General features: G+C 42.2%; 2 protein-coding genes across 10 annotated transcripts in view; one reads left to right on the plus strand and one right to left on the minus strand.

The window, feature by feature from the left end:
* The window catches only part of USP8 (ubiquitin specific peptidase 8), a 144,577-nt gene extending 128,600 nt beyond the window's left edge, over positions 1 to 15,977 (plus strand). For all 4 annotated transcript variants that reach the window (XM_070054175.1, XM_051822004.2, XM_070054174.1 and 1 more), the window contains 8 exons: positions 2,361 to 2,441; positions 2,834 to 3,096; positions 6,283 to 6,495; positions 7,827 to 8,037; positions 10,356 to 10,592; positions 11,262 to 11,404; positions 14,131 to 14,263; positions 14,434 to 15,977. In XM_070054175.1, the coding sequence (XP_069910276.1) occupies positions 2,361 to 2,441; positions 2,834 to 3,096; positions 6,283 to 6,495; positions 7,827 to 8,037; positions 10,356 to 10,592; positions 11,262 to 11,404; positions 14,131 to 14,263; positions 14,434 to 14,619 (1,467 nt within the window). In that variant the 3' untranslated portion in view covers positions 14,620 to 15,977. The remainder of the gene's footprint in view (positions 1 to 2,360; positions 2,442 to 2,833; positions 3,097 to 6,282; positions 6,496 to 7,826; positions 8,038 to 10,355; positions 10,593 to 11,261; positions 11,405 to 14,130; positions 14,264 to 14,433) is intronic.
* A 163-nt stretch (positions 15,978 to 16,140) lies between these two features.
* Positions 16,141 to 27,372, minus strand: part of USP50 (ubiquitin specific peptidase 50) — a 42,853-nt gene continuing 31,621 nt past the window's right edge. For 5 of the 6 annotated variants that reach the window (XM_017348028.3, XM_017348027.3, XM_017348026.3 and 2 more), the window contains exon 7: positions 16,141 to 16,412. In XM_017348028.3, the coding sequence (XP_017203517.2) occupies positions 16,257 to 16,412 (156 nt within the window). In that variant the 3' untranslated portion in view covers positions 16,141 to 16,256. Of the gene's footprint in view, positions 16,413 to 17,121; positions 17,219 to 27,372 lie in introns of all 6 variants that reach the window. The other variant, XM_070054192.1, reaches the window with a different exon arrangement.

The raw sequence follows: 27,372 nt of genomic DNA on the forward strand, positions 1-27,372 counted from the left end.
ATTGGGGAAATGATCCCTTGTCCCAGAACTCTCTAACATACAGGATAATCAGAACTTGTGAGCGCCTATTCATTTTTTTTTTTTTTAATTGTTGGGGGCCAGCATTGTGGTATAGCATACAAAGCCATCGCCTGTGACACCAGCATCCTGTATGAGTGGGTTTTTATCCAAGCTGCTCCACTTCCAATTCAGCTCCTTGCTAATGACCTGGGAAAAAGCAGCAGAAAGTGGCCCAAATACTTAGGTCCCTGCCACCCATGTGGGAGATCTGGAAGAAGCTCCTGGCCTTCGCCTGGCCATCGTGCCATCTGGAGAGTGAACCAGTGGATGGAAGATTCCTCTGTCTCTCCCTCTCACCCCGTAACTCTTTCAAATAAATAAATCCTTAAAAATATTATTTGTTGTCATTTTATTTGAAAGGCAGGGACAGATGGAGAGAGATCTTCTTTCTGTTGGTTCACTCCCTTATGCCCACAACGGAAGCTTTGGGCCAGGCTGAAGCTAGGAGGCTAGAACTCAATCTGGATCTCCCACATGGGTGGCAGGGACCCAAGTACTTGAGCCATCACTTGCTGCCTCTCAGGGTACACATTAGCAGGAAGCTAGATGATAAACAGGGTTGCCAGGACCCAAACCAGGCATTCTGACATGGGATGTGGGTGTCCTAGACAGCAGCTTAACCACTACACCAGATTACCTGTGTTGTCGTGTAGCAGATTAAGCTGCCACCTGGGGTGCTGGCATCCCATACAGGCACCAGTTTAAGTCATAGCTGCTCCACTTCTGATCCAGCTTCCTGCTAATGTGCCTGGGAAAGCAGTGGAAGATGGCCCAAGTGCTTAGGACCCTGTATCTGCATGGGCGACCCAAATGAAGCTCCTGGCTTTGGCTCAGCCATGCCCCTGCTATGGCAGCCATTTGGGGAGTAAACCAGCAGATGGAAGATAACAACTGTGTCTCTCTCTGTCCCTCTTTCTCTCTCTTTCAAATAAATACATAAATCTTAAAAAAGAATACTTAGGCCTTACCAGTTGATCCAGCAATTTTACTTCTGGGTACATACACAAAAGAATTAAAGGAGAGTCTTGAAGACAGATTTCTGTACCTGTGTTTATAACAGTATTATCACAGTAGCTGAAGGGTATGAGTATGTTGTAGCATGTATTGGTAAGTAGTATTGTATTGCATGGACTGATGTCTTTTATTTATTCTTCAGTTGATTGGCATTTGGATTTTTTCTACTTTAGGACTATTTTGAATAATGCTGCTGTGAACCCTCAATATCTTTGTGTGAAAATATGTTTTCCCATTCTCTCTCTCTCTGTCTCTAAAATAAATAAAATCTTTAAACAAAAAACATTGTAGGGGGGCCACTGTGGCGCAGTAGGCTAAGACTCTGCCTCCAGCTCCAGCATCCCATATGGGTGCCTGTTCAAGTCCCACTGCCCCTCTTCTGATCCTGTTCTCTGCTATGGCCTGGGAAAGCAGTGGAAGATGGCCCAAGTGCTTGGGCCCCTGCACCTGTGTGGGAGACTCAGAAGAAGCTCCTGGCTCGGATCAGCTCAGCTCTGGCCATTGCGACCATCTGGGGAGTGAACCAGCGGAAGGAAGACCTTTCTCTCTGTGTCTCCCTCTCTCTGTCTGTAACTCTGCCTCTCAAATAAATAAGTAAAATCTTTTTTAAAAAATATGTTTTCATCTCTTTTGGGTAGATAACTACAAGTGGAATTCACTGTGTTTTGTTTCGAAGATAAGTTTTTTTTTAAGATTATTTATTTCAAAGTCAGAGTTACAGAAAGAGAGAGGGAAAGGCAGATCTACAACATAATATGTATAGATGTGAATATAAAGATAAAATTGGGTGGCTTATTAGCAGTTCTTTTTGTTTTCTATTAATCATTTTTTCTGAAAAGAAGTAGAAGCATCTGTTAATTGTCCAGTTATATTGAGGTTGGTGCCTTAGTATGCTGGTCTGTATTTACATGTATATAATGCTTCAGTGTCTTATGGAATGACTAAATATAGAATCGGATATAGATATGTTAGGAGCACACGTGACTTTAGGTAGTAGATATAGAATAGGCCAAGATACATAATTTTACAGCCTGTCTTGTTTGTCTGGATCTCTGGTCCTCCTTATGAACCACTGTGTAAGGCCATCCTTCCAGGTTTGTGCACACACTCCTCTTTGTAGTACTATATGGACTTTGAGAAAAATAGATAAAGCTTTATTGGCCTTTGAACTGGTTGTTAAAAATGGTGAAGGGTAGCCTAGGCAAGGCTTTTTGATTCTTTGAAGGTCCAGGTAGCTTGTATATGGAAAAATTTAATTGAAAAATATATATATATTTTTAAACTAGGCTCAACGAGAACCTTTGACAAGAGCAAGAAGTGAAGAAATGGGGAGGATTGTACCAGGACTTCCTTCAGGCTGGGCCAAGGTAAAAGTCAAGCTTAGCTCTAAAATAAATAATGTAGTGACTGTGTTCCTAAAATAAATTTTTATTTTGTTTATCCTACATCACTTCTAATGCAGATTCACATCTCTTTCCTCATTATACAAGACATAGCTCTTTCTCCTAATTAAAGCAGGATGAAATTTCTCAATAACCAACCTGAGGTTCTGGCAGCCTTCATGAGCATTCTGGCATTTGTTACTTAGAAGGAGTATATCACTTTTAAACCTAATTGGGAGTTTAATTATAAAAATGATTATTGACATTTTATTTAAATGAATCTAAAAGTAAATTTAGCAATAGAATACTTTGTAGTGATTTGTTTTTATAGTGGTCATTTTTGGTTTTTGACCTTTTGTTTTTCTTTTCCATCTAAGTTTCTTGACCCAATCACCGGAACCTTTCGTTATTATCATTCACCCACCAACACTGTTCATATGTATCCACCGGAAATGGCTCCTTCATCTGCACCTCCTTCCACCCCTCCAACTCATAAAGCCAAGCCACAGATTCCTGCTGAACGAGATAGGGAACCGTCCAAACTGAAGCGCTCCTACTCCTCCCCAGATATAACTCAGGTCATCCAAGAGGAAGAGAGGAGGAAACCAACAGTGACTCCAACAGTTAATCGGGAAAACAAGTAAGACTGTCATAACTTCTAGAACTGGAATAACTTGTTGTATTTTAAAACCTCTGACTCTGAATATATCGCCATATTAATGTCAGGGAGTCAGAAACTTCTGTGGATGGCTATACTGCCCATTTGTTACCATGGAGGAAAAAGGGCCTTGGTTCTTCTCCCATGTGCTGACTTAATGTTGTTTCAGAGAAGATTATCATAAGTATCGATGCAGATATGCAAATATATTATGTTTTAAAGCATCATGACACAGACTACCCACAGGCTTTTCCTAGAATTCCTGTGGCCCTGAATCTCCCTTTGTGGGCCATAATTTACAGGATTGTTTAGTTTACGTTGTTGTAGCACTCAAGGTCCAAACATTTCCCTTCAGCCAATTAGATGAGAGTAAAGTTTTCCTATTATTAAAAAATAGCAAGCATTATAGTCTCTCGGCCTCTAATCCTTACTTTCTCCCTCTTTCCTTCACTATGTTGTGCTATTCTATTCGTAAGTAAAGTTTCCCAAAACAATATCTGATTTACATGTGTTCCTGGCTTCATTCCTTTCTGAATCTTCTGATGTTCCTGTTTGTGACTGATGGGGTTGTAAAGAGGCAATTTTTAAGTCTACATACTTTTTTTTTCCCCAAGATTTTATTTATTTGAGAGGTAGAAGTGAAAGGGAGAGTTAGAGAAAGGTCTTCCATCCATTAATTCACTTCCCAAATGGCCGAACAGCCAGCGCTGAGCTGATCCGAAGCCAGGAGCTTCTTCTGGGCTTCCCACGTGGATTCAGGGGCCCAAGCACTTGGGCCATCCACTACTGTCCCTGTCCATTAGCAGAGAGCTGGATCGGAAGAGGAGCAGCCGGGACTAGAAATGGTGCCCATATGGGACGCCAGCATGGCAGGTGGAGGATTAACCTACTGTGCCACGGCACCTGCCCCAGTCTACGTACTATTTCAATCTTTACTCTTAAGAGGAGTAGGTGAAATAGAAGTCCGGTCTTCCCTTCATATCTTCAGATTTTACATCCCCAGATTCAGCAAACCATGGATCAAAATACTCAGAAAAAAATATTGCATCTGTACTGAATGTGTACAGACTTTTTTTTCCCCTAGCCATTATTCCCTAAACAGTGCAACATCTCTTTACACTGTATGAGGATGTAGTCAGGTTTTAAGTTATCTAGAGATGACTAGAAGTATACAAGAGAGTATGCGTGGTTATATACAAATACTATGCCATTTCATAAAGAACTAGAACACCTGTGGATACTGGTATTAATTGGGGGCCCTGGAACAGATACTAAGAAATGACTATATAAATAAGTGGCTTTGTTTTTCCATTTACTACATACAGTTTAATTGCTAAGAAATTCCAATTAGTCTATGCTTTTGACTCGTTTAGTATACATTCCAAGAAAGTAGTTGATATTTCTTCCTCCTGAAAACTTACCATGCCGGGTGGGGATCTATTTGAAGAAACTTTTTAAAATTCTGTTGATCTAGGGCCAGTGTTGCAGTGCGGTGGGTTCAGTGATCACTTGCAATGCTGGTATCCCATATCACAGTGTTGGTTGGAGTCATGTCTTCTCTGCTTCTGATCCAGCTCCCTGCTAACAGGTCTGGGAAAACAGTAGAAAATGACCCAACTGCTTGGGCCCTTGCCACCCAGTGGGAGACCAGATGGAATTATGGGCTCCTGGCTTTAGCCTGACCCAGCCTTGGCTATTGTGGCCATTTGGTGGGTGAACCAGCAGATTGAAGATCTTTGTCTGTAGCTCTCTCTAATGCTTTGCCTTTCAAATAAATATAAAATTCTGTTAATCTAGTTACAGATTTTAGGATTGATTATAACTGGTGAGATTTTATTCCTTCTTCCATCATCATTCTTATTAAATCTGGTTAACTTGACAGTGTTTTGGGTTTTTTAAGATTTATTTATTTATTTATTTGAAAGTTAGAGTTACAGAGAGAAATCTTCCATCCATTGGTTCACTCCCTGGATGACAGCAGTTGGGGCTGAGCCAGTCCAAAGCCAGGAGCTTCATCCAGGTTTCCCGTGTGGGTAGCAGGGGCCAAAGTACATGGGCCATCTTTTGCTGCTTTCCCAGGCCATTAGCAGGGAATGAGATTGGAAATGGAGTGTCTGGAACACAAACCAGTGACCGTATGGGATGCTGGCATCACATGCAGCAGCTTTGCTTGCTGTGCCACAAAGCAGGCCCTGTCACAGTGTTTTATCCCAGTTGCAGTTCATGTGTTTTTTATATATGTTGAACAGGGGAAGACTACGTCAGTGCATGTACTTGAGCATATGTAGAGAGGGGGTGAAATACAGTTTAGTCTGTTCTCAGTATTCCTTTTAGGAGTGAAAGAATGCTAGAAATCAGTAAGAAAAGACATCTATCCATTAAATTCCTTAGTGCTGCGGCAGTTGTAGTAGTTTCACAAAGAAATCAAAACACTAAACATCACAAGTCTTGGAGGCATTGTCTAGTTCAGTGCTGTCCAGTAGATGCTTCTGTACTGATGGAAGTGTTTTTCATCTTCATCATCCATTATAGTTTGTGGCTGTTGTGAATGTGGTTGGCGCAACTAAAGAACTGCTTTTTTATTTTAATTACTTAATTTGAATAGCCACCCACAGCTAGTCGGCACAGCCCTAGTTTTTAGGTAAAGTATCCAGATAAGTTCTGTCTCCTTTGATGTCTACTTCACAGTAATATATTTTTTAGATTCCTTGTTTGGTATTGTGGTTGAGTTCACGTTTAATAGTGCTAAACTTGCTGGGAACACTAAAGAAATTTGAAAGTATTTTCTATGTTAGAGCTCTAGTTCAGCTCTAGTTAGAGAATCTAACTCAGGGAATCTCTAAGAACCACATGACCTACATAAGAGGTTCAAGGTATATTTTTGGGGAGAAGGGTCCCAGAATACAATCAGTGTTAACCCAGTACCTTAGGAGTCAACATATTAACTATTCTTCATAAAGTTCGTGAGAAAGTGTTTTGGGGGAAAAAAGTGGATTTCAGAACTTTTTACATCAAAATAAACATCTTTTAGTTACATTTTCCATGAACTTTTGAAGTACCCCCATACAGTACTGTGGTGCAGGTCCTGAATTTTTTACCATTTGTAGCATAAACCTTAACTTCAGATGCCCTACATTTTAAGACATCTTATGTACTTTTGTTCTTCAGGCCGATAAGCTACCCTAAAGCTGAGATCTCAAGGCTGTCTGCTTCTCAGATTCGGAATCTCAATCCTGTTTTTGGAGGATCTGGACCAGCTCTCACTGGACTTCGTAATCTAGGAAATACTTGTTATATGAACTCAATATTGCAGTGCCTATGTAATGCCCCACATTTGGCTGATTATTTTAACCGAAACTGTTACCAGGATGATATTAACAGGTAAAAGAATCTTTTTGCAATGTAGTGTTGAAAGAATGTTCTAGCCATACTTACTTAGTACATTTTGTGCTGCTATTACAAAATACCTGAGACTGGATATTTATGAAGAACAGAAGCTTGTTTTCTCATAGTTCAGCATGTTGTAAAGTCCAAAATCAAAGTGTGGCATTGATTGGGACTTTTTTTTTTTTCTGCCTCGCCACATAACAAAAGGTAGACGTGCAAGAGAGGACAACTCCTTCCAAGACTTTTTATAAAGGTGCCTAATTCCACTCACAAGGGAGTATCCTCCTGTCTGAATCACCTCTTAAAGGCCTTACCTATTACTACTATCACATTAACAACACCTGCATTTAGGAGGGGACACATTTAGACCATTGTACTTACCACACAGTTCCTGAGACGTTAAATTAGGAAAAGAAGAAATAACCTTTATTTTTTGAAGATTGGTTTATTTGAAAGGCAGTATAAGAGAGAGGGAGAGATCTCTTCCATCTGCTGGGCCAGACTGAAGCCAGGAGCCAGGACTCCTTCCTGGTCTCCCACTTGGGTGGAAGAGGCCCAAATATGTATGTCATTTTCTGTTCCTTTCCTGGGCACATTAGCAAGGAGCTGGATCCAAAATGGAGCAGCATGAATACAAACCTACCTCTGATACGGAAATGCCAACATTACAGGCAGTGGCTTAACCACTGGGTCATAATGCTAGCCCTCCCCCATCTTTATTCTTAATAGTATAGAGAAAAATCAAATTCTGATTAATGAAGAAAGTAGAGTCTCACTGTCATTTCTGGCACTGGTTGACCAGGAGGCAGCCCAGTAGGGCTTGCAGTGAGTTAGAGGGGTGTGAGCAAGACAAAGTTCAGGTGAGTGGTAGTAAAACTGCAAATAAATAAATATTTTAGTGTAGGGCTATAATATGTGAATAGTTTAATGTTGACATCAAGAACACAGTGTACCTTAGCTTTTTTTAGAGATTTATTTTATTTATTTGAAAGACTGAGTTACACAGAGAGGTAAAGACAGAGAGAGGTCTTCCATCCACTGGTTCACTCCCCAAATGGCCGCAACTGCCAGAGCTGAGCTGATCGGAAGCCAGGAGCTTCTGTTGGATCTCCCACGTGGGTGTTGGGGCCTAAGGACTTGGGCCATCCTCTGCTGCTTTCCCAGGTGCATTAGCAGGGAGCTGGATCAGAAGTGGAGCAGCTGGGACTTGAACCAGCACCCCTATGGGATGCTGGCACTGCAGGCAAGGGCTTAACCCACTGTGCCACCATACTGGCCCCAGTGTACCTTAACATTTAAAAATATCCTGTATTTTTTACTTTCAGGTCAAACTTGTTAGGGCATAAAGGTGAAGTGGCTGAAGAATTTGGAATAATCATGAAAGCCCTGTGGACAGGGCAGTATAGATACATCAGTCCAAAAGACTTTAAAATTACCATTGGGAAAATCAATGACCAATTTGCAGGATACAGCCAGCAAGATTCCCAAGAACTTCTCCTGTTCCTTATGGATGGTCTCCATGAAGATCTAAACAAAGTAAGAATTGTGATTTTTCTAAGATGCAGAGGCTCTTCAGGGTTACTCAGAACAACCCAGGATTTTTTTTTTATTTTTTAATTTTTTTTTTTGACAGAGTTAAGCAGTGAGAGAGAGACAGAGAGAAGGGTCTTCCTTCTTCCTTCCATTGGTTCACCCCCCAAATGGCCGCTACGGCTGGCGCACTGTGCCGATCCAAAGCCAGGAGCCAGGTGCTTCCTCCTGGTCTCCCATGCAGGTGCAGGGCCCAAGCACTTGGGCCATCCTCCACTGCCCTCCCAGGCCACAGCAGAGAGCTGGACTGGAAGAGGAGCAACCGGGACAGAACCGGTGCCCCAACCGGGACTAGAACCCTGGGTGCCGGCGCTGCAGGCGGAGGATTAGCCTAGTGAGCCACAGAGCCAGCCCAACCCAGGATTTTTTTAATAGCATTTTTATAGCAACTTAAAATTCTGGTTGACCATTGTTCATTGGTAGTTTATTCAGATATAGTTACTTTATATTGAAAAATGGAACTGTAAAACATCTTATAATTACAGATTGAGTATACCTTATCTGAACTGCTTGGGACTAGAAGTATTTCAGATACCACATTTTTTGAGCTTGGAAAATTTGCAAATGCATAATGAAATATCTTGGGTATGGATTTCAAATCTAAACACAAGATTCATTAATGTTTCATATATGACAGGCTTCAGAAGTTCATAGAAATGCATATTATGAAAAGCTATGCATGGCTTCCAAAAATACTCTACACCAGAGTCTTTTAAATCCCATCTTTCCATAAACTTCTTGAAGTACCCTTGTATACCTTTATACATACAGCCCGCAAGTAATTTTGTATTTTTAGTGCTCCTTAATTTTGACTGTGACCCATCACATGAGGTCAGCTATGGAGTTTTTTTTGCCTGTGGTGCCATGTTGGTGCACAAATGGAGTCAGAATTTAGAACATTTCAAATTAGGGATGTTCAATGCGTATTTGAAAAGTATATATAATTGGTATTAATAAAGCAATATTAACAGGTAATATTGCTAAGAAATTTGCAAATGTTTATACAGTTGAAGATACTGTTTGTGAAACTAAAATCATAAACTTGATTTTATAAAAGATTAGCTATAGGCAACCTGAAGATCTTAAATATACAATAATAAAGATATCATCTTTACTAATTATATGTTGCTTACTATGACCTTATTCTTTTTCCTTAGATTTTACTTATTTATTTGAATGGGTTACAGAGAAAGAGGGATAAACAGAGAGAAATCTTCTACCTGCTGGTTCATTGCTCAGATAGTTGTAATAAATAGCCAGACTGAAGCCAGGATCCAGGAGCTTCTTCCATTTGGGCCATCTTCCGTTGCTTTTCCCAGGCCATGAGCAGGGAGCTGAATCGGAAGTGGAGCAGCCAGGACATAAACTGGTGCCCATACAGGATCCTGTTGTTGCAGGCAGAGGCTTTACCCACTATGCCACAACCCTGGCCCTGTTACACTTACTTCTTTTCTTTTTTATTTGAGAAGTAGAGTTACAGACAGTGAGACAGAGAGACAGAGAGAAAGGTCTTCCTTCCGCTGGTTCACTCCCCAAATGGCCACAACGGCTGGAGCTGTGCCGATCCGAAGCCAGGAGCTTCCTCCTGGTCTCCCATGCAGGCACAGGGACCCAAGCACGTGGGCCATCCTCCACTGCTTTCCCAGGCCATAGCAGAGAGCTGGATCAGAAGAGGGGCAGCCAGGACTAGAACCGGCGCCCATATGGGATGCTGGCGCCGCAGGCGGAGTATTAACCTACTGCGCCACAGTGCTGGCCCCTACACTTACTTCAAAAATCATTACTTCATGTAACCAAATGACTCACATGAATATTTATTACTGAGGCATGTATCTCTGCATAAATGGCACCCTTCCATTTGTATACTACAGCTGTTTTTTAGCTTCAAGCTGTCATCTCTTTCAGATACCTTTGAGAACACTATTCTTACCGCTGAGCAAGTACACACACACGTGTGTGTGTGTGTGTATACGTATTGTGTGTCTATGCATCGATAAAGCTAGGAAAACAAATTACAACTTCCTGCTTGTATTCCTAGTTCCCAGCTGTATGTAAGATGTCCTCTCTTCAAAACTAGACTTTCAATCATTTTAAAAATTAGAGATTCCAGTGTGTCACACCTTTACGATGAAGCAGGTTTGGTTTTTTTAGTTTGGCGGTTTTGTTTTTGTAACACATAACTTTATGAGAAATATGAGTGATTCTAAATCTGCAAAGTGCTTCTTTTTGTTATTAATGTAAAGTTTAAATAATCTTATTTCCAGGCTGATAATCGGAAGAGACATAAAGAAGAAAATAACGATCATCTTGATGACTTCAAAGCTGCAGAACATGCTTGGCAGAAGCACAAGCAGCTCAATGAATCTATTATTGTTGCACTTTTTCAGGGTCAGTTCAAATCCACAGTGCAGTGCCTCACCTGTCACAAAAAGTCAAGGACATTTGAGGCCTTCATGTATTTGTCTCTACCACTAGCATCCACAAGTAAATGTACATTACAGGTAAGTTTAAGGTTGAAGGAAAATGGTTTGTGGATAAAAATATTGTCTATATACATATAGAAAAGTACTTTATTGACTACTTTATTTCTGGTCATCACCCATATAAACATAGGTAAAACTCATACATATATACTGGTTTAATTGGGCCTATGTAGATTATTAAAGATACCTTCCTATTAAATATTCTCAGAGTTGGTCAAGTAGTTTGCTTTTAAAAGTTTATATTTGTAGGAAGTTTGGGAAGTTATGTATTGACTTTAAATTGGATCTACTTTTTATAGGCATTTGCTGTATATGAGGATATTAAATGAATACCTTGTTTTCCAGATAATAGTGGTACACTTTATATAACCTTGTGGGTGCCTGCAGTCTTAGCTTCCTGCAGAGTCATTTTCTCCAGCAAGTCTTCCCTGCCCCGACCAGGTCAGGGTAGGGCTCTGTCCTGCGTGCCACCAAGAGCACAGTACTGCTTCCTTCCCTCACAGGGAGCACTCAGCACACTGAGTTGCGGCTGTCTGCATTCGTCACCAGGTCCTGCACTTCGTGAGGGCAGAACTCCAAGTTTACTGCTCTGTCTGGTGTCTGCAGTGCTTACTGAATGGCTGCTGTCTGATACTGTGTTGAAGAAAGGAATTAATGTGTATCTGACGTCTTGTTTTTTTCCACCAGGATTGCCTTAGACTATTTTCCAAAGAAGAAAAACTGACAGATAACAACCGATTCTACTGCAGTCATTGCAGGGCTCGACGTGACTCCTTAAAAAAGATAGAAATCTGGAAATTGCCACCCGTGCTTTTAGTGCATCTGAAACGGTAAAGGGGGAAGTTTTTCTGCCTGTCCAACAAACCTGTAGATGTGGGAAATCTAAGTCCTGTGGGGTTCAAAAAGTTCATGGACAATTAAAAAATTGATCCATGCCTAGTTTTGTCATAAAACATACATGTTTTTCAGAAACTTATTGAAGGCCTCTCCTATGCATACATTTCACAGCTTTCTCTTACCACAGTAAGCATCTAATTCTGTTTCCACAAGCTCTTTCACAGCCTCTTGAGTTGTGCTGCCTGCTAAGGATATGTAACAAATGTCTGGCTGAGGTAGCTCTAGGGACATGGTGAGACTATTGGTTCACCTTAGTATGATGGTACCAGAGCAAGACCACACCATTATTTCATGTAATTCCATGTGATTGAGTTTCTAAAAATTATTAAAGCTTAATTACTGCATTTCATATATAAAAATTTTAAATGATTGAGCCAGTGCTATAGCTTAGAAGTAACCACCTGTGACATATAGGCAGCAGTTCAACTCCCAGCTGCTCCACTTCAGATCCAGCTCCCTGTAAATGTGCCTGGAAAAGCAGCACAGAATGGCCCAAGTGCTTGGGCCCCTACACCCATGTGGGAGACCGAGAAGTTCCTGGCTTCAAATCAACCCAGCTCCGCCTGTTGCAGCCATTTGGGAAGGAACCAGTGGACAGAGGTAGAGGACCTCTCTGACTCTGCCTCTCCCTTTCTGTAACTCCACCTTTCAAGTAAATAAATCTTTGAGGAAAAAAAATAAATCTCCTTACTATTTAAAAAACAATTATAAATGATTTAAAAAGGTGAAAATACATAAAAATAAACATAGTATAATTTTCACACAAATGGGCAGATAAAATTTAACATTCAGCTAGCAAACCAGCCACCCCAGATTTAATCATGTTGGAAATGAATGATGATTTAAGTGTAGTTTTAAAGATAAAAAGTTCTCAAAAGATTTATGTGTTTATCTGAAAGAGCAACAGAGAGGGAGAGAGAGATCTTCAAAATGTCGGCTCACTCCTAAATGCCTGTATTAGCCAGGAAGTCCATCCAGGTCTCCTACAAGGGTGTCAAGAATCCTAGGAACTTTAGCCAGAAGCTGGATTAGAAGTGGAAGCAGGACATCCCAGGCACACGGAGATGGGATGTGGGCCTCCCAAGCAGTGGCTGTGTCCAATGTCCTCCTCATAAAGATAAAATATGTTAATGATGCCATGGCAGATCCTTTGCCTTGATGTATCTGTGGAGTGATAGCTTCAAGTTGACTTTTTGAAAATTTTCCCTTTTTGTTGAGAAAAAATATTTTTTGCTTCAAAGAAAGCATTTCTCTTTTATGTTGAATTTTTGTTTCATCTTGTTGGCAATTCTTTTTTTTTTTTTTTTTTTTTTTTGACAAGCAGAGTGGACAGTGAGAGAGAGAGACAGAGAGAAAGGTCTTCCTTTGCCATTGGTTCACCCTCCAATGGCCACCGCGGCTGGCACGCTGCAGCCGGCGCACTGCGCTGATCCGATGGCAGGAGCCAGGTGCTTCTCCTGGTCTCCCATGGGGTGCAGGGCCCAAGTACTTGGGCCATCCTCCACTGCACTCCCGGGCCACAGCAGAGAGCTGGCCTGGAAGAGGGGCAACCGGGACAGAATCCGGCGCCCCGACCAGGACTAGAACCCGGTGTGCCGGCGCCGCAGGCGGAGGATTAGCCTAGTGAGCCACGGCGCCAGCCCGGCAATTCTTAATTAACTGCATTAATTTTAACATTGACGTGTTAAAATTTCTCAATGTAAATTTTTTGTGACAAAAGCTTTGTTACTTTTCCCTTTTTCTCGGAGATTAAGGAAGTATTAATATTCTATAAATGGGCCGGCGCTGCTCACTAGGCTAATCGATTACTCCGCCTTGCGGCGCCGGCACACCGGGTTCTAGTCCCGGTCGGGGCGCCGGATTCTGTCCCGGTTGCCCCTCTTCCAGGCCAGCTCTCTGCTGTGGCCCGGGAGTGCAGTGGAGGATGGCCCAGGTGCTTGGGCCCTGCACCCCATGGGAGACCAGGAGAAGCACCTGGCTCCTGCCATCGGATCAGCGCGGTGCGCCGGCCATCGGAGGGTGAACCAACGGCAGAAGAAGACCTTTCTCTCTGTCTCTCTCTCTCACTGTCCACTCTGCCTGTCAAAAAAAAAAAAAAATTCTATAAATGATTACACATTTGTTCTATTAAAATTGAATGTTGATTATTATTCTTGGTAGACATACAGAAATATGATTCAGACTTCACTTTTTAAAATAATTATGAATAACTGTTACACCAGCCAGCTCTAAGTTGGTGTCTATTCTGGCATCCTCTGCTCCTTTTAAGAGTGCCATTATCTCAGTCCCTAGTCTACCTGTGGTCAGTTTCTGGCTCTCGTTTCCCCAGAAGTACAAGCTTCAGTCTAAAGCAGTTCTTTCAGTCTTGCCTCTTGCTTTTGTGGGTTTCGCCTCTGTAGAAGCTTCATCTAATATTTGTAGCTGGCTGGAAATCAAAGAACCACAGTGTAGTTCTGCTTCTGCCTGTCTTTTTTACCCTGGGCATGTCATTTAATGTTCATGCACTTCAACTTGCTGAAATTAGAAATGAAACCAAATATCCTTAAGGACTCTCTGCTAGTAAAATTCTGTAGTTAAAATGGATTTTATGGTTTATGTTAAGGAGTAAGATTTCATGCTGTCTTTGTCAGTTTAATTGCTGTAATATTTTATTCTGCAGCTTTTCCTACGATGGCAGGTGGAAGCAAAAATTACAGACATCTGTGGACTTCCCATTAGAAAGTCTTGACTTGTCACAGTATGTTATTGGCCCAAAGAACAATTTGAAGAAATACAATTTATTTTCTGTTTCTGTAAGTATCTTCCTTAACTGAAGACTTTTTCCACCCAAAATAGTGTTAAAAAAACAGGAGTTTTGAGTGCTTCTTTGCCTCCCATAATAAAAACAACATAAGGCTGTGAAATTAGACATAGTTTAATTAACAATTCAGTTTGAATTGATTTTCTGTCTTGTTTGGCTCAGAATCACTACGGCGGACTGGATGGAGGCCACTACACTGCCTACTGCAAAAATGCAGCAAGACAGCGGTGGTTTAAGTTTGATGATCACGAAGTGTCTGATATCTCTGTTTCTTCTGTGAAATCTTCAGCAGCTTATATCCTCTTTTATACTTCACTGGGACCACGAGCAACTGATGTAGCCACATAAGGAGACATAGGTGATGAGCTAGTTACCTTATAAAAGGCTCAGCAGCACAACTCTTGAAGTGCTCATAAAGGTAATGGATAGCTAAAGCTGGCCATTTAGAGGAGTTCTAGGACAGGAGCTGTGTTACTAGCACCATTTAAGTCAGGTCAGCGCTACTATCAAAAAACGGACAAATAACACCTAACAGGTATTGCAGTAAGCATCTCTTACAGGTACCATTTATTTCAAAACTTTTTTAGTCTGCTCCAAAGTTAAGATAATTAATTAGCTAAGCAAGTATTACTCTGCTGGCCTAAAACCCCTTGTAACTTCTATTTTCCTTTTCACTGTTATGGCCTTTTTCATTTCTAATCCAGCTTGATCTACCATGAATACTCTAGAATGATGTAAAGCGGACGGGAATGTATGTGGACATATTTATTGCATACTTGCACATCCAATCAATGTACATAGTTTAACATGTGATCCTTTTGTGAAGCCTATAACTCAGAGGATTGCTTTTTTCCCCCTCATTTAACCTATTTTAAGTAACTGCAGTGCTTTCTTAGGGAAATGACAGGGCAAAGCTATTTTTTTGTTGGCTTAGGGCTGTATTTGTGCACTAAATCTTTAAATCTTTATTCTAAAATATAAATGGAAACTTTCTTTAATTTTTTTAAAATGAGAATTTCATTTACACCTACATTAAAATCTTAATGGATAAAACATTTTAAACCCTAAAAGCGTTCTGTGTTTGTTATATTATCAAATATAGGGCAGTGGAACCATAGATTCTATGAGCATGTACACATTTTATTTCACCACATTGCTTTCTTTTGTATTGAGGCTTGATTCCATTCTTCCTTCAATGTCACACCAGAACTACATAGCACGTAGGATTCGCAGAACTGAAAATCAGAAGTAAAATACCCCATGACCCATTCTATCCGTAAATGTTATTAATATTAATTCCTAATATTAACGTAAAAAGGGATAGGAATCAGGCATAAAGTTGCAAAGTGAATTACGTTATGTACTACATCTTTACAGAAAGATGTAATAAAACAGATAAGTTCCTTTATCTTGGGAATTTGGTTGCTATAGATAACAAACATTCCGTATAAAAACATTCTAAAAGTGCCTCTGAAAGATTCAGTCAATGTCGGCAGACACTCAGGGAAAAGATGAAAGAATGGGTTTTGAGTGGTCAAGCTTTTCATGGTTTCATTAGCCTTCTTGGCTAAAGTGTAGCATTTAAGATCACATTCGTAAGCTTACATAACCATTTGAACAAAAATTATTTTTGTTTAGCTCTATAAAGTGTCTTTGGAAAATCTGTTGAACAAGCCAGCTAATAAACACTGAATTTGAAACCTGAACTTGGCATGTCATCTGTAGTGCTTTGAAGGCCCCACCCCTCAGCATTTCATTGCTTGCACGAGACCTTTTCATTGAGCTCAGGAACCATCTTCTTTTCTGTAGACTTGTCTAACAGAGGTTATGTGACATGCCAGAAATGGTTGAAAGCATTAGTGATACAAGTAAGTTTTAAGAGTTTAATGACGAAGCAAAACTCCACCACCAGATTGCTCGTTTTGCAGTTTTCAGGAAACACCCATTTCCTAGCGTGTGCCTTTCTGTATAGGTAGAGAGAAAGGCTAGCAGCTGTAGAACAGGAGATAGGCTGTGGAGGTTTGAACAGAAGTGTTGGGAATCTCACTGACGCGGGTGTCATCAAAGCTGTACCAGGCCTGAGTAACTGAGTTCTTGCAGAAAGCAGTGTAGTGGCCACCGTCCAGATCACCAAAGTGGTTCTAGGGGAGGAAGCAATGTCAGACTTAGTATTCACACGCCAGTACTCTAATGACCAGAACAAAAAAGAGGCCCAAGAAAACTTTGTGAATTTTTTTTATCTGTGTCTTTACTAACCCAATAAAAATAGTTTGAAACAAAGACATTAGGACGCTTACTTCCAAAAAAGTGGCATGAAGTAAAACAGGGGTCAGCAGGCATAGCCCAGTGGCCTCTTTTGCATAACCTAATAGTTAAGAAGGGGTTTTATATTTTCACATGTTTGGAAAAAAGCCAAAGAATAATTGCAGAATAATTACTTGTGAAAATTGTATGACAAATATCAGTGTTTTTAAAGTTTTACAGTCATGTTTGTGGTTTTCAGTGGCTGTTCCAAGTGCTATATTAATAAAACTGAACAGTTGCAGCAGTGACCACGTGGCCTGTAGAGCCTAAAGTATTTAATGTCTGGCCTTTTACAGAGTAAGTCTGACCACTGGTGTAGAAATGGGCTTGTTGGGTCAGGTCCAGATATGACTTACGGTATACAGAGATTTTAGGAAAATTACTTCTGTTACCTTTTCTGAGCTTCAATCCTCTTCCCCCCACCTCTGTTAGTATGTGGTAATAAGACTTAATATGTCTTAAATAGCTGTTTGCGGATATCTCATTACAGTACTAGCAAATAGGAGGCACTTATTAAATGTTCTCTTAGACCTTCCTCTTCTCCACCTTTGCTTGTTCTGTATCTGACATCGAAAAGATCCAAGTTCTGGTCCTAGTCCTTGCCATGCAACCTTAAGCTGGCACTCTTCAGCTCTTCAGCATCCTTATGTTAAAAAAAAAAAAAAAACAAAAAAAAACAAAAAAAAACCTGCCCATAATAGTGTGATGTATGAGAAAAACAAAACAACTGAAAGATGTGAAGGACCCAGATGAGGAAGTCATTGTCTGAAGTACTTAGACTACAGCTGGAGAACTTTAGTCAGCTTTGATAAATTAATGTTAAAAAATGTTTGGCATAATGGAAGCATTTCGATCAATTAGGGCACACAGCTGAAAGCCTCACTATTAAACTAAAGGCATACTGGGTAAAATATAGTAGACACCCTTTGAGATGTAAGCTGACTTTAGTCTCCAGGACCCCAAGCAGAGGAGATAGTGTGTGATTGAAGCCTTGTGACTGCTGGGCAGTAAAGACACTTCCTGGTCTTTGTAACTTGTGTGCTTGGGTTTTAAAGGTCACTTAAGAGCAGTGGAGATAATGTTGGCCAAAGCCAGGACCCTTACAGAGATTCAGCCTCAATGAAAGGATAAACTAATTGGGCAGAAGGCACTGTGTCCACTAGTACTGTGTGAGCTGGAGCTCTGGGGACAGAGAATAAAAGTTATTCCTAGGAATTTGGTACCACAGGCCTGCCTTCTCATTTGAGGCCAGAGGAAATAGTTTATTTTAGTTGATGCACCCTAACTTAGGCTGCACAGGATATTCTCAAAGAATTAAATTTATAAATTAAATAGTACATAGAATCAGAGAATGAGTAAAGTAAAACTGAAGCTAGGGAAATGACTGTGAATGGAGTCATGATGGAAAGTATAGGGAAAGAGGCCTGGAAAAATGAAATCATCAGCTTACATTTAGTAGAAGTTCTAGAAGAGAACAGTACAGGAACAAGGCAATGATAGTGGCTGAAAATCATAAAAACATGAATCTTCAAATTTAGGAAATGGGATGAACCATAGATAAGTAATAAGACTGCAGAAAAAAAAGGTGGAAATGTGAAGAATCATCAGACCACCGGAAAGAAGACAGATTACCCACAAGGGAATAAATGACAGCTGGCTGGTAGATGTTGTCAGTGGCAGCCATAGAATGAGAAATGGGGGCCAGCACTGTGGGTTAAGCCGCCACCTGCAGTGCCAGCATTCCATATGGGCACCAGTTTGAGTCCTGGCTGCTCCACTTGCAAGTCAGCTCTCTGCCATGGCCTGGAAAAGCAGTAGAAGATGGCCCAAGTCGTTAGGCCCTGTGCACCCATGAGGGAGACCCGCAAGAAGCTCCGGGCTTCCGATCGGCCCAGCTCCAGCTGTCGCTCCCATTTGGGGAGTGAACCAGTGGATGAAAGATCTCTCCCTCTCTCTCTCTGCCTTTGCAACTCTGCCTTTCAAATAAATAAATTTTTAAAATAAATATAAGGAATGAGAAATGATGAAAAGTTTTAAAATGCTGAAGGAAACTAACAATCTGCAGTTTGATTTCTAGTTACCTTATTGAAGAATTTCAGTTAATTAAAGTACATCAGTGAATTAAAGATTTTCAAAGACTAAGACCCTTTAGGATGAAAGATCCTCACACTGAAAAGTCTAATGCAACGTGGGTTACAACTCGTACATAAGAAAGTGATTAGCACAAAGGATTAGTAAAATCCTAGCAAATGTAAATCAACATGAAGCGTATAGAATAACCATGGTAAATATAATGTCTCCTTTGGAGGCATGTTTTTTAAAAAGTTAAAGCTCAAATATTCACAATAGTTCTATGATCAGAACTACAGTGTTCTAAGATCCTTGCATTTGTTGAGAGAAGAATGTGGGATCTTTATTAATTTAGGTTTTAAGTATGGAAGCTGTAGTGTTCAGGGTAACGATTGAAGAATCTCAATAAAAGGTATAATCTCAGGGCTGGTGCTGTGGCATAGTTGGTTAAGCCTCCACCTGCAGGGCCAACATCCCAGTTGGGCACCAGTTCAAATCTCGGCCATCCAACTCCCTGCTAATACGCCTGGGAAAGCAGCAGAAAATGGCCCAAGTGCTTGGGTCCCTTGCACCCACGAGAGAGATCTAGAAGAAGCTCCTGGTCCATGGCTTTGGACCAGCTCAGCTCCAGCCATTGCAGCCATTTAGGGAGTGAACCAGCGGATAGTAGACCTCTTTGTCTCTCCCTCTTTGTCTGTAAATATACTTCTCAAATGATTTTTTAAAAATCTTAAAAAACATAATTTCCAAAGTTGGGAAGAGAAAACAGTAAAGAAAATTTTATCAGTTTAGTAGTAGGTAAGAAAAACAGGCAAGTGACTAAGAAAAGAGGTTAACATAAAAGCACAAAAGATGACAAATTCATTACTAGGTGAATTACATGGAAATGTATAAAATCACTGAAGATTGGAGTTTTAAAATCCAGTTTATGCACTATACAAATGGCCTTCAGAAAGTTTGTGGAAAATGCATATTATGACAGAATTATTTCTGGATTTCAAAAGTGTTTTGTACACAGTGTAATTACTCTGTGAACCTTTGAAAATACCCTTATACAAACATTTAGAATTTGGAAAAGAGTGAATTTACAGAGTTGGAAAAAAAGATATAGATAGGTCTTACCCCAAAAAAGCCAGATGAGCTATATAAACATCAGCTAAAATGAACTTTAAGACAAAAGGCATTATAAGTAATAAGAGTTGAGGCAGGCATTGTGACAGCAGATTAAGCCACCACTTAACACTTACATCCTGTATGGGAGTGCTGGTTCAAGTTCAGGCTACTCTGTACTTCTGACCCAGCTTCCTGCTAATGTGCATGAGTGGCAGCAGGTGATGGCCCCAGCACATGGGCCCTGCTACCCATGAAGGAGACTTGGATGGAGTTCCATGCTCCTGGCTTCAGCCTGATCCAGCCCTGGCTGTTATGGATGGCAGAGCTCTGGCATTCTGCCTTCCAAATAAATAAATGTTACTTGATAATGAAAAAAGATTTAAGTCACCAAAAGGTTATAATTCTAAACTGCTATGCACCTTATAACAAAATAATTTGTTAAAGAGGACTATAGAGAAAATTTGACAAATTTATCATAATGGAAGGTTTTTTTTTTTTTAAATTACTTGAAAGGCAGAACTTTAGATCTTCTGGTTCACTCCCCCAAATGTCTACAATAGTTGGGCCTGGCCCAGGCCCAGCTGAACCCAGGAGCCAAGAACTCCATCTGGGTCTCCTTCGCAGGTGGCAGGAACCAAGTACCTGGGCCATCGTCTGCTGCCTCCCAGTTGTGTTAGCAGAAAGTCGAATCGGAAGCAGATTCCTGAATCCCAGGCACACCAACGTGGGATACAGGCATCCCAAATGACATGTTAACCTGCCGCACTACAATGCCAATCTTTGGAAGATTGTTGTTTTTGAGGGCTTGGCTTTATTTTTTTTTTTTTTTAAACATTTATTTATTTTAGAGACAGAGCTTTCCATCCACTGGTTCCCTGCTAGGAACTCGGAAGAACAGGTCTCCCGTGCCGCAGGGACCCAGCTCCTTCAGTCATCACTGCTGCCTTTCCGTTTCTGCATTAGCCGGAAGCTGGAACCAAAAGCAGAGACAGGACTTGAACGCAGGCACTCTGATATGGGAAGTGGGCACCCTTAGGCCAAATACCCCCATAATGGAAGATTTTTATACATTTCTTTATAAAGTTGACCAGATACAAATAGTACCTGATAATAAATAGTACAGATAAAGCTTTGAATGTACATTTTCACCTTATGACAAAACCTGGCTGCTAAAATAGAAATCAACAAAAAAAAATTTTTTGACAGGCAGAGTTAGAGACAGAAAGGTCTTCCTTCTGTTGGTTCACCCCCAAATGGCCGCTGCGGCCGGCGAGCTGCGCTGATCCGAAGCCAGGAGCCAGGTACTTCCTCCTGGGTGCAGGGACCCAAGCACTTGGGCCATCCTCCACTGCCTTCCCAGGCCACAGCAGAGAGCTGGACTGGAAGAGAGGCAACCGGGACTAGAACCTGGGGTGCCAGTGCCACAGGCGGAGGATTAGCCAAGTGAACCGTGGTGCCGGCCAAAATCAACAAATTTCTACAAATATAAGCTTTATATAGACCATGGTCTTTGATCACTACAATAAAATCATTAGTACAAAAAGGAAACTACCCTACCCCCAAAAATTCACATACTTTTGGTAATTAAAAAACAATTTCAAAAAATGAAGCAATTATAAATTAAAAATTTTTAGAACTAAACAATGAAAATACTGTGTATCAAAATGAGATGCCAATGATGTCCAAGAACGTCTTTCAAATAATACAGTGGAGAGGCCGGCATTGTGGTGCAGTGGGTTAAGCCACTGCACTGATTGGAACCAAACCACCTTCACAAGAGCTAAGGAAGCCAGATGAAAGACCACAGTGCCTGGCTTTGGTCTTGAAGGCAAGAAGGAAAGTGTCCCCCACATCCCCTCTCCCCAGCTCCAAGCAGCTCAAGGGAGGGAGAGGGAATTAAGTCCCAGCCAGCCCTGGACTTTACACCCTTTAACAAGCTCACTGTCGTGAAAACCAGTGCCAGACAAAGTCCCATAGCCCCTCCCCCATGCCAGGACTCAGCCTGAGCCTCTAGACCCCCATTAGCCAGGTGGCCAACTTCCCAGATGACCCCTCCACCACCACCACCACCAATCTCAACCTTCAGCAGGCAGTGGAGCAAAGGTAGGGCAGGGAAATAGTTACAGGATTTTGATTTAGACCCCCAATGCCTGTCCCACACTGTGAGATTCAGCCCCCTCTAAAGCCCAAAGGCCTGTAGTCCCCAGGCCAGCACTTCTAGTCGAAACCTCTAGATCTACCCTGGCATCTGGCAGAGAACTGCGCCCCAGTGGAATGGACTCGTTTTGACCTTTATCACTCAGGCTACCCGGGGGCCTGGCAAATACCCCAAAGGTCGCGCAGGACCCAGTGACAGATCGAGGTGCAACTAGCTTAGTGTAGGCCAGGGTGGCCCAGGGAGTGCTCCTGCCTCCCCCTCCCCCAAACTCAAACGGCGAGTACAACTTCAACTGCAAGGCAATAGGGAGGGAGAGCGAGCCCAGGGGTTTGCCTAAGGGCTCAGTGCCAGTCCTGCTTGAAATCCAGCCCCCGGATACAGCCTAAAGATCCTTATCCCCAGTGCTTGCAGACAGAGCCTCTGGACATGTACCTCAGCATGGTGGATGCCTGCCCCTTGGTAGGACGAACGTATGCTGTAGCCTGCATCTCCTCCAGCTTTCTGCTTACCTGGCATGCATTTGTGAGACATGACAGGGCCCTGTGGCTGAGATACTCAGGTGTGACCCAGCTTAGTGTCCGCCCAGTAGCCAAGGGCCTCCCTTTACAAAATGCCTCTTCCAACCTTGGGCAGACAACAAGGAGCAAAACTTCATCCATGGGGGAGTATGGCATGAATGGGAACACAGAAACCCAACACTGGGCAGACCCGGACAGTCTGTTGTACACGGTCCAGAGTGTGCAGATGGAGCATCTCGATCTGCCACAGTGCCAAGTGGGGATCACGGCCCCAGTCTGTTGACTTAGATCCTTGTCGGCATCCTTAACGGCTGGTTGCAGTGATCATGGGTCTGCTTCAGTAGTAAGCAGCCAATTACATACAGAACTTGGCCCTGCCCCTATGCTACACGGGTCTCAGTCAGCTGTGGACTCCAGTGTGACTAGGTATTATGGTGCTGGTGGCTACAGAACTGCCCACTCCATTCCAGCCATAACCCATGAAACACAGCATGGGGCAAGTAATTGCTTAGGGGGTGAAAAGTTGGATGGGTGACAAGATACTGCATAGCAACTTGTGTGACGAGAACCACAGGGACCCGCATTACATTGATTACAATGGAAGAAGATAGAGGAGAAACTACAGTGCCCAAATACAGCAAAAGCCAAAGTAGCCTACAAATTTACCTGAGGACACACCTTTAGGAAAAAGTCTCTTAGTGTGATAGAGACAACTAATCCATCAGATGCATAAATATATTGGGACAGGAGAAGAAGCAAGGCACTACATGCCTCCAAAGGAACACAGTAACACTGACTGACAGTCTAAACAAAAGGAGACTGATGAAATGCCTCAGAAGGAATTCATAAGAATACTCAAAAAGACACGAGAGGGCCGGCGCCATGGCTCACTTGGTTAATCCTCCGCCTGCGGCGCCAGCATCCCATATGGGCACCGGATTCTGTCCCGGTTGCCCCCCTTCCAGGCCAGCTCTCTGCTGGCCCGGGAGGGCAGTGGAGGATGGCCCAAGTGCTTGGGCCCTGCACCCGCATGGGAGACCAGGAGGAAGCTCCTGGCTCCTGGCTTCGGATCGGCACAGCGCGCCGGCCGTAGCGGCCATTTGGGGAGAGAACTAATGGAAGGAAGACCTTTCTCTCTCTCTAACAAAATTCAGAAAACAATACATGATTTGAAAGAGAAAGCAAAGAAATAGAGATGTTGACAACCAAACAGAAATCTTGGAAATGAAGAACTCAGTAAAGCAAATAGAAAATAGAGTTGAGGGGGCTGGCGCTGTGGTGTAGCAGGTTAAGCCACCGCCTGCAATGCTGGCATTCCATATGGACGCTGATTTGAGTCCAGCAGCTCCACTTCCGATCTAGCTCCCTGCTAATGCATCTGGGAAAGCAGCACAAGATGGCCCAAGTGCTTGGATCCTTCCCACCCACGTAGGAGACCCAGAAGAAGCTCCTGCCTCCTGCCTGGCCCCAGCCCTGGCTGTTGTGGCCATTTTGGGAGTGAACCAGCAGATGGAAGATAAATCTGTCTCTACCCTTCTCTCTCTGACTGCCTTTCAAATAAAAAAAAAAAAGCTTCTGAAACATTTGGGAGACTATTAAGTGAACACATTACAATTAGAATTGGGGGGATTCCTCAAGGAGAAAAAGAAAGGCATAGAAAACTATTTCAATAAAATAATGGCTGAAAACTTCCCCAACAATGGCAAAGATATAGATATCCAAGTGCAGGAGACCCATAGGACCCCAAATAGACATAGCCAGAAAAGAGCCTCGCCATGGCATCTTATAGTCAAATTGTGAAAGTATAATGCACATGAAAAACTTATAAAACTACCAGAGAAAAGTACCAGGTCACTGTTAAGGCCCACCACCATCACTACCACCAGACCAAAAGATTGCTCGGCAGAAATTTTACACGCCAGGAGAGAGGTATTGGCATAGTCCATTTGTGAGAGAAAAACTGTCCATCAAGAACACTATATTTAGGAAGGTCATCCTTCAGCAATGAAGGAGGAACAAACATTACGTGTCTGTGTGGGTGCAGTCTGTGGAAGTCTTACTTGGTATATACTAAGTTGATCTTCTGTATATATAGATAATTGAAAATGAATCTTGATGAAGAATGGGATGGGAGAGGGAGTGGGAGATGGGATGGTTGTGGGTGGGAAGGAGGATATGGGGGGAAAGCCGCTACAATTCAAAAGTTGTACTTTGTAAATTTATATTTATTAAATAAAAAAAAATAAACAGAAACTGTGGGCATTCTTCACTACCAGAGGGCCTTTCAAAGATGCCTAAAGGAGCCCTTTATCCAGAAGCTCAAAAACGGTAACTGTCATCATGAACACCCATGGAACTACAAGAAGAGCAGACACACAAAGGAGACAGTCAAAGAATTATACTTGAACAGTACAGGAAATCACCGGACTACAAAGATGGACAATAACAGAGGAAGAAAAGAACAAAAAACAATCATCAAAATGACAGGACTAAGTCTTATCTATAATAACCTTGAATATAAATAGACTAAATTCCACAATTAGAGACTGATTGAATGGATTAAAAATAAGTCCTATATAGGTATGCTACCTATAAGAAACTCCCAGGGCTGGCACTATGGTGCAGTGGGTTAAAGCCTGGGCCTGCAGTGCCAGCATCCCATATGGATGCTGGTTCAAGTCCCAGCTGCTCCACTTCTGATCCAGCTGTTCCTGGCTTTGGATCGGCTCAGCTCCAGCCATTGCAGCCATTTGGAGAGTGAACCAGTGGATGAAAGACCTCTCTCTATCTCTCTCTTTGTCTATACCTCTCTCTTTAACTCTGCGTTTCAAATAAATAAATTTAAAAAAAAGCAACTCCTTTCACCAGTAAAGACACACAAAGATGGAAAGCGGAAGAATAGGAAAAGTACTCCATGCAAATGGAAACCAAAAGCAAGCAGAAGTAGCTATATTCACATCAGACAAAACAGACTTCAAGACTAAAACTATAAAGACATGGCAGAGGGGACAGGATAGGGGAGGCTGTGGCCATATTGTAGCACAGTGAGTTACGCCACCACTTGCGATGCCAGCATCCCATATTGGAACACCACAGGTCAAGTCCCGACTGTTCTGCTGATCCAGCCCCCTGCTAATGTGCTGGGAAAACCGCGGATAATGACTCAAGTACTTAGGCCCCTGCATCCCTGTTGGAGACCTGGATAGAGTTCAGGCTCCGGGCTTCAGCCTGGCCCTTTTCCTCTCTGTCACTCTGCCTTACAGATAATAAATGTGTCTTCTTAAAAAGAGAATGCATAAACTATTTTTAAAGAGACTAGGAAAATCACTACATAGTGATCAGTGATATAATATCACTATAATAAAGTGATATATATCACTATATTATAGTAATATAATATTATATCAGAAGATATATTATAAACATACATGCCTCTAATGTTGAAACACAAAGTTTTATAAAACAAATACTACATCTGAAGGGAAAGATAAGCTCCAATATAATAACAGTGGGGTACTTCTACACTTCACTTACATCAATGGACACATCATCAATGCAAAATTAAAAAAAAATCAGTAAAACTATTCTATAGAAGAAATGGACATTTATAGATACATTTCATCCAACTGCTGCACAATACTCATTCTTTTCTAAGATTTATTTTATTTATTTGAAAGAGTTACAGAGAGAGAGGTAGAGACAGAGAGAGAGAGGTCTTCCATCTGCTGGTTCACTCCCCAGATGGCTGCAATGGCCAAAGCTGCGCTGATCTGAAGTCGGGAGCCAGGAGCCAGGAGCCAGGATCTTCTTCTGGATCTCCCATGTGGGTGCAGGGGCCCAAGGACTTGGGCCATCCTGTACTGTCCTCCCAGGCCATAGCAGAGAGCTGGATCAGAAGAGGAGCAGCCAGGACTAGAACCGGCGCCCATATAAAATGCCAGTGCTCAGGCTGACTATTCCACCTCTGATCCAGCTTCCTGCCGAAGCACCTGGGACAGGTGGATGATGGCCCAAGTACCTGGGACCCTGCCATCCATGTGGGAGACCAAGATGGAGTTCCTGGCCCCTGGCTTTAACCTCTTCCAGCCCTAGCCTTTGTGGCCATTTGGGAATAAACCAGAATAAAGAAGATCTCTTTCTTTCTGTGTCTCCCTTTCTCTTACTTTCAAATATATATATATATATTTTTTTTTTTTTTTGACAGAGTGGACAGTGAGAGAGAGAGAGACAGACAGAAAGGTCTTCCTTTGCCGTTGGTTCACCCTCCAATGGCACACTGCACCGATCTGAAGGCAGGAGCCAGGTGCTTATCCTGGTCTCCCATGGGGTGCAGGGCCCAAGCACTTGGGCCATCTTCCACTGAACTCCCTGGCCACAGCAGAGAGCTGGCCTGGAAGAGGGGCAACCGGGACAGAATCCGGTGCCCCGACCGGGACTAGAACTGGTGTGCCGGCGCCGCAAGGCAGAGGATTAGCCTAGTGAGCCGTGGCGCCGGCAAATAAATATATTTTTTTAAAAGACAGACAAGGAAATAGAGATGTTGACAAAGAACCAAACAGAAATCTTGGAAATGAAGAACTCAGTAAAGCAAATAGAAAAAAGAGTTGAGGGGGACGATACTCTGGCACAGTAGGTTAGGCCTTCACCTACAGTGCTGGCATCTCATATGGGCACTGGTTCAAGTCCCAGCTGCTCCACTTCAGATCCAGCTCTCTGATAATGGTCTGGGAAAGTAAAAGAAGATGATCCAAGTGCTTGGGCTCCTGTACCTACTTGGGAGGCCCAGAAGAAGCTCTAAGCTGTTGGCTTCAGATCAGCTCAGCTCTAGACATTGTGGCCATTTGAGAAGTGAACCAACAGAGGGAAGACCTCTCTCTGTTTCTCCTTCTCTATCTGTAACTCTGCCTCTCAAATAAAAAATAAATCCTAAAAAAAAAA

This window comes from Oryctolagus cuniculus, chromosome 12, assembly GCF_964237555.1.
Source record: "Oryctolagus cuniculus chromosome 12, mOryCun1.1, whole genome shotgun sequence".
NCBI lineage: Eukaryota > Metazoa > Chordata > Mammalia > Lagomorpha > Leporidae > Oryctolagus > Oryctolagus cuniculus.